Source organism: Homarus americanus, unplaced genomic scaffold (assembly GCF_018991925.1).
Source record: "Homarus americanus isolate GMGI-L3 unplaced genomic scaffold, GMGI_Hamer_2.0 scaffold32929, whole genome shotgun sequence".
Lineage (NCBI taxonomy): Eukaryota > Metazoa > Arthropoda > Malacostraca > Decapoda > Nephropidae > Homarus > Homarus americanus.
The window spans coordinates 9,575,125-9,582,292 of NW_024737097.1; the positions used below are offsets into that span (position 1 = coordinate 9,575,125).

The 7,168-nt window shown below is 39.2% G+C and overlaps 1 protein-coding gene across 3 annotated transcripts in view; it reads left to right on the forward strand.

Moving 5' to 3' along the window:
• The window catches only part of LOC121873196 (alpha-(1,3)-fucosyltransferase C-like), a 70,203-nt gene that overhangs the window by 15,149 nt on the left and 47,886 nt on the right, over nt 1-7,168 (forward strand). For all 3 annotated transcript variants that reach the window (XR_006090205.1, XM_042376545.1, XM_042376546.1), the window contains exon 3: nt 6,284-6,429. Coding sequence is in view for 2 of the 3 variants with exons in the window: in XM_042376545.1 (XP_042232479.1) it covers nt 6,284-6,429 (146 nt within the window). In the remaining variant the exon portion in view is untranslated. The remainder of the gene's footprint in view (nt 1-6,283; nt 6,430-7,168) is intronic.

The window sequence follows — 7,168 nt, forward strand, 5'->3', positions numbered from 1 at the left end:
GTCGTGGTTGTTATAATCAGAGAGTTGGCAGTGAATGGTTGTCAAGGGCGGTTGGTGTCAACAACGGTCTTGACAGATATTGCAAGTCAATATCAGTCCCATTGATTGACAACTGGGACAACTTCTACGGCAGAAGGGACCTTTATGCTAGGGATGGGGTGCACCTGTCTCAGGATGGGGTGGCAACCCTAGCTGGGTCTCTAGAGGGGGCAGTTCAAAGGATATCGAAGTCTTTAAACTGCTAGGGGAACATATGGGCACGGGGGTGGGGGAAACTGCAGTGGTAGCGGGTAAACAAAGTAAAAGATTACAGGGAAATAGTGTTAGGAATGATGACAAAACTAAATTAAACAGGGAGTTTAAAACTAAACGCGGTAAAGGGAGGACTCAGAACACGACTAACTTAAATGTCTACTACGCGAACAGTAGAAGTATGAGAAACAAAATGGATGATATTAGGGCCTTGGTATGTACCGAAAAAATCGATATAATAGCATTCACTGAAACATGGATCAACCTAGACTCACGTGAGTTGCCGATCGAATACCAAATTGCGGGTTACAAATTGTTCCATACAGATAGGCAGACCAGGAAAGGAGGAGGAGTAGCAATCTATGTTAGGGATAATCTGAAGTGTGAAATAAATAAGGAAATAAAAACTGAGCAGAATTCAGAAACAATCTGGATAGAATTAATCGACGGTAGGGAAAAATTAATCACAGGAGTAATATATAGACCTCCCAATCTTGATAGAGTCAATGAGCGACTTATCTGGGATGAAATGCGCAGGGCTTCCATACACAACACAGTCTGTATAGTAGGCGACTTTAACCTTGGCCAAATAGATTGGACTGACCTTACGGGTAACTCAGAATCAGAGGATTTTCTCGAGACGATCTAGGACTGTCTCCTCAGTCAACATATAACCTAACGCACCTGGGGTAATAATATACTCGATTTTGTTCTGTCGAACAGAGAAAACCTCATTAGCAATGTCGAGGTAGGGAACGAACTTGCAAACAGCGATCACAAAGAAATTAGATTACGGTTAGATTTTCAGGGCAGACGTAAGGAAAATTCCACTAAAGTACCAGATTTCAGAAGGGCAAACTTTGACAGTTTAAAGAGGCAGCTGAGAGATGGGGTGTCGCGCTTGGCCGTGAACCTGACAGATGACTCCGACCTGATAATGAGATCTGAGATTGCCAAGTTCCACGACAATTTAAATAATGAGTTACTTAATGCACAAAGGCAGAACATACCATACAAAAACTCAGATCAGACAACAATGACCCTAAATGGATGAATAATTATTTAAAGAACATCATTGGCCAAAGGATGACTATAGGTAGAAGGATAAAGCGTGGCGAAATTTACCTCCAGGATTATTATAAGATATTGGCGAGTAGGGTTAAAACCGAGATAAGGAAAGCCAAGAGGAATAATGAGGTAAGGATAGCAAGGGAGGCGAAGACAAACCCCAAAGGATTCTACCAAATGAATCAAACTAAAACACGAGAAAAGATTGGACCAATACGGTCAGATACTGGCGAGCTCACTGATAACGACGGAGAAATGAGCAATAATTTGAATAAATATTTTTCAACAGTTTTCACCACCGAAAATTTAAACATGATACCCGAGGCACCGGCTCTATTCAGAGATAGTGAAGAAAACAAATTAAGCGAGATAGTAGTGACTAGTAACGATGTTAGTAAGCAAATAGACAAACTAAAGCCTAATAAGTCACCTGGTCCCGATGAGATATTTGAAAGAATATTAAAGGAATGTAAGGAAGAGCTTAGTATGCCCTTAGCAAAGTTGTTTAACATGTCCTTTAAAACAGGTGTAGTACCAGAATCCTGGAGGATAGCAAATGTAATACCGATTTTCAATAAGGGGGATAGATCACTATCCTCTAACTGCCACCTAATCAGTCTAACATCAATAGTAGGCAAATTACTGGAAGCAAACATTTCAAACTCTATTCGAAATCACCTGGAGAAGCACCGCTAGATCAATGATTCCCAGCATGGCTTCACAAGCGGACGTTCTTGTCTAACTAATCTATTAACATTCTTTTCATTAGTTTTCGAATCTGTGGACGAGGGGCACAATTATGATGTGGTATATCTCGACTTTAGCAAAGCCTTCGACAGAGTCCCCCACGAAAGACTAATTAGAAAGGTAGAAGCACATGGCATCAAAGGTAACATCCTTAAATGGATTAGGGCGTGGTTACAGGATAGGAAACAGCAAGTGAGCATTAACGGCACTAAGTCCCATTGGAGCAACGTCACAAGTGGAGTTCCCCGAGGCTCAGCACTTGGACCATTATTATTTATTATACACATAAACGACATAGATATCGGCATAGACAGCAACATAAGTAAATTTGCTGATGACACTAAAATAGGACGTGTTATTAAATCTGACGAGGACCCCGCAAAACTACAGGAAGATCTAAACAAATTTTTCGAATGGTCTGAAAAATGGCAGATGAAATTCAACGTGGACAAATGTAAAGTACTCAGTATAGGAGATGTAAACAGGGAAACCAGATACCAGATGAACAACGATGCCATAGAGAAATCCGACTGTGAGAGAGATTTAGGAGTAATGATAAGTAGGAACCTTAAACCAAGTAAGCAATGTGTTTTTGCTCGTAACAAGGCTAATAAAGTACTTGGGTTCATACAAAGGAGTGTTAGTTACAAGACTAGCGAGGTCATCCTAAAACTGTATCTTGCGCTTGTGAGACCACACCTGGATTACGCAGTTCAGTTGTGGTCACCCTATTACAGAATGGATATAGAATTCTTGGAAAGAATTCAGAGGAGAATGACAAGACTAATCCCGGCATTAGGAACCTTGAGTATAGAGACAGGTTAAAGCATCTTAATTTGCACTCCTTCGAGAGACGTAGAGCGAGGGGCGACCTGATAGAGGTGTATAAGTGGAAGTCTGGGCTAAACAAACTATCCAACCAGGAGCGAACTCGTAACAATGGTTTTAAATTAGACAAATTTAGATTTAGGTGTGAAGTAGGTAAACACTGGTTTGGAAACAGAGTAGTGGAACAAGTTACCAAATATCATCATTAAATCGAATACGCTGAGTAGCTTCAAACATAGGTTGGATGCTTATATGAGCAATAGGGGTTGGGTGTAAACGGGACTGCCCAGTATGGGCCAATAGGCCCGCTGCAGTTTCCCCCATTCTTATGTTCTAATGTTCTTATGTAGTCGTGGTTGTTATAATCATGGTTGTGAGTGTTATAATCATGGTCGTGGTTGTTATAATCATATTCATAGTTATTATAATCATGGTCGTGGTTGTTATAATCATGGTCGTGGTTGTTATAATCATAGTCGTGGTTGTTATAATCAGAGTCGTGGTTGTTATATTCATGGTCGTGGTTGTTATAATCATGGTCGTGGTTGTTATAATCATAGTCGTGGTTGTTATATTCATGGTCGTGGTTGTTATAATCATAGTCGTGATTGTTATAATCAGAGTCGTGGTTGTTATAATCATGGTCGTGGTTGTTATAATCATGGTCGTGGTTGTTATAATCATGGTCGTGGTTTTTATAATCATGGTCGTGGTTGTTATAATCATGGTCGTGGTTGTTATAATCATAGTCGTGGTTGTTATAATCATAGTCGTGGTTATTATATTCATAGTCGTGGTTGTTATAATCATAACGTGGTTGTTATAATCATTCGTGGTTGATTCATATAATCATGGTTGTTATAATCGTGGTCGTGGTTGTTATAATTATATTCGTGGTTGTTATAATCATGGTCGTGGTTGTTATAATCATAGTCGTGGTTGTTATTATAATCATGGTCGTGGGTGATATAATCATGGTCGTGGTTGTTATACTCATGGTCGTGGTTGTTATAGTCATGGTCGTGGTTGTTATAATCATGGTCATTGGTTGTTATAATCATGGTCGTGGTTGCTATAATCATGGTCGTGGTTGTTATAATCATGGTCGTGTTGTTATAATCATGGTCGTTTGTTGTTATAATCATAGTCGTAATTATTGCTAGTATAGTCGTGGTTGTTATAATCATGGTCGTGGTTGTTATAATCATGTTTGTGGTTGTTATAATCATTGTCGTGGTTGTTATAATCACGGTCGTGGTTGTTATAATCATGGTCGTGGTTGTTATAATCATGGTCGTGGTTGTTATAATCATGGTCGTGGTTGTTATAATCATGGTCGTGGTTGTTATAATCATGGTCGTGGTTATTATAATCATGAGTCGTGGTTGTTATAATCATGGTCGTGGTTGTTATAATCATGGTCGTGGTTGTTATATTCATGGTCGTGGTTGTTATAATCATAGTCGTGGTTGTTATAATCATGGTCGTGGTTGTTATTACCATGGTCATGGTTGTTATAATCATGGTAGTGGTTGTTATAATCCTAGTCGTGGTTGTTATAATCAAGGTCATGGTTGTTATAATCGTGGTCGTGGTTGTTATAATCATAGTCGTGGTTGTTATAATCATAGTCTTGGTTGTTATATTCATGGTCATGGGTTTTATAATCATAGTTGTGGTTGCTATAATCATTTTAGTGGTTGTTATAATCATGGTCGTTGTTATTATAATCATAATCGTGGTTGTTATAATCATGGTCGTGGTTATTATAATCATAGTCGTGGTTGTTATAATCATGGTCGTGGTTGTTGTAATTATGGTCGTGGTTGTTATAATCATATTCGTGGTTGTTATAATCTTAGTCGTGGTTGTTATAATCATGGTCGTGGTTATAATCATGGTCGTGGTTGTTATATTCATGGTCGTGGTTGTTATAATCATGGTCGTGGTTGTTATAATCATGGTCGTTTGTTGTTATAATTATGGTCGTGGTTGTTATAATCATAGTCGTGGTTGTTATAATCATGGTCGTGGTTATAATCATGGTCGTGGTTGTTATATTCATAGTCGTGGTTGTTATAATCATGGTCGTGGTTGTTATAATCATGGTCGTGTTGTTATAAATCACCGATGATCATTCCGAGATAAATTATTTTATGAAGAGAAGTGACCTTGATTCTGGTTAGATTAGTCACCCTCTGCTTAAGTCATCACCTGTGTTAAGTTATCATAGTCATCATCTACATTAGTCAGTTTTAGGCCCATGTCATATGACTGACCGACCAACGATGTTCTTTCCACGCGAAGGTGTTAGTTTTCAATGCGTCTTATTATTTACGCTGGTGGACGTAAGACCTCCTACCCTCACTGACGCAGCTATGGTCAATTTGGTGTTAGTCTTGTTTATAAATACCTTCTAATCTGTCTCAAGTCTATCCGTCCTGTCTATTGCCATCCCAACTGTCAGTTCGTCTGCGTGGTGTTTGACTGTAAGCCCGTCTGTACTCTTTGTGTCGTCAAATCTGTCTGTCTTATCCGTTGTTGGCGTGTGTCTGCCTGTTTGTCTATTGTGAACCAGTCAGTCAGCTGTCTGTCTGTCATGTTAGTTGCCATATTGTCTATTTGTGCATGTATGAATCTGTCTATTTTTGTCAACCTCCTGTCTGTTTCACTGTCTATATTCACCCTGTATCTATTGTAGTCATCTTCTTCATGCATTCCTGTTATTATCGTTTTATCTCTTCTCTTTTTCCATGTACAGTCACCCACAGGAATAAGTATACACTGAAGCTGTAATGTCGTCTGGTAACGTTGAAACTGCGCATCCAGACGCATGATGAAACTCAGCTCCCCCCACCTGTTATCTCTAACTATTTTCTGTTTCCCCCTTCTTTATTCTTCTATGTACTCATCTTCCTTCCTTTACTAAGAAAAAAAGTGGGGGGAGGAGGAGGGAGCCTTACGATAACTGCAATCGCCCTGCCGGCAGACAGGGTACAGTGACATCTTTTGCCAGCGTAAATAAAATGGTTAATTAATGCCTTCCTAAAGAAATCATGGACATGGGACCAGGTTTGTTCCACTCTACGAATTTTTTGGGGTTTTTCCCCCCAAGTTTGATGAAAAACGATTGTGCTGTTTCGGCTGCCCAGAACAGACACACAAACAGACACACGCCTAGTCCTATAGTAGATTAGATTCTTAAAGACAGAAACAGAACGAAACTTTAGACATAAGATGATTAATATATATGATGAAGTATGACAGTATGATAAACGCCTTAGATGACCTGAAGATTAGCTGTAAACTAATTATATAACTAAATTAATCTAACATATTCTATCACATGAGTCAATGCCTTAACTAAATATAATCTTTCTTTCTGCAGCATAAATTCTTGATAGCGTTGGTAACGTTAACTGTACTATTAGTTACAATTTACCTGCTGTCTGTTAACGACGTCCCCATCACCTTATTACCAATGAAATCATTCAGACATGAAGGAACGTTATTCGGGATCAGCGAAGAGACGCGGTAAGTGCTGGCAGCGATAACAATACATTTTGGTAAGTACAGGGTGTACACAATGTTCTCTTCCACGCAGTGTCTTATTCAGGGTGTACACAATGTTCTCCTCCACCCAATGTTTTATTCAGGGTGTACAGAATGTTCTCTTCCACCTAATGTCTTATTCAGGGTGTACACAAAGTTCTCTTCCACCCAATGTTTTATTCAGGGTGCCCACAATACTCTCTTCTACCCAATGTTTTATTCAGGGTGTCCACAAAGTTCTCCTCTACCCAATGTTTTATTCAGGGTGTCCACAATGCTCTCTTCTACCCACTGTCTTATTCAGGGTGTCCACAATGCTCTCTTTTATCTAATGTTTTATTCAGGGTGTCCACAATGCTCTCTTTTATCTAATGTTTTATTCAGGGTGTCCACAATGTTCTCTTCTATCCAAAGTTTTATTCAGGATGTACACGATGCTCTCTTCTACCTAATGTTTTATTCAGGGTGTACACAATGTTCTCTTCTACCCAATGTTTTATTCAGGGTGTCCACAATGCTCTCTTCTACCCAATGTCTTATACATAGATAGATAGATTTTATAGATAGATCACCCATCCAAGTATTAAACAGACCCAACGTTGCTTAACTTTGCTGATCGGACAAGAAGCGGTGGTTCTAAAGTGGCAAATAATTTAGCATGGAGAGTATGATTGTTGTCCACATGCTAAAGACGACTGGATGCAGTAAAATTTCACTGGTT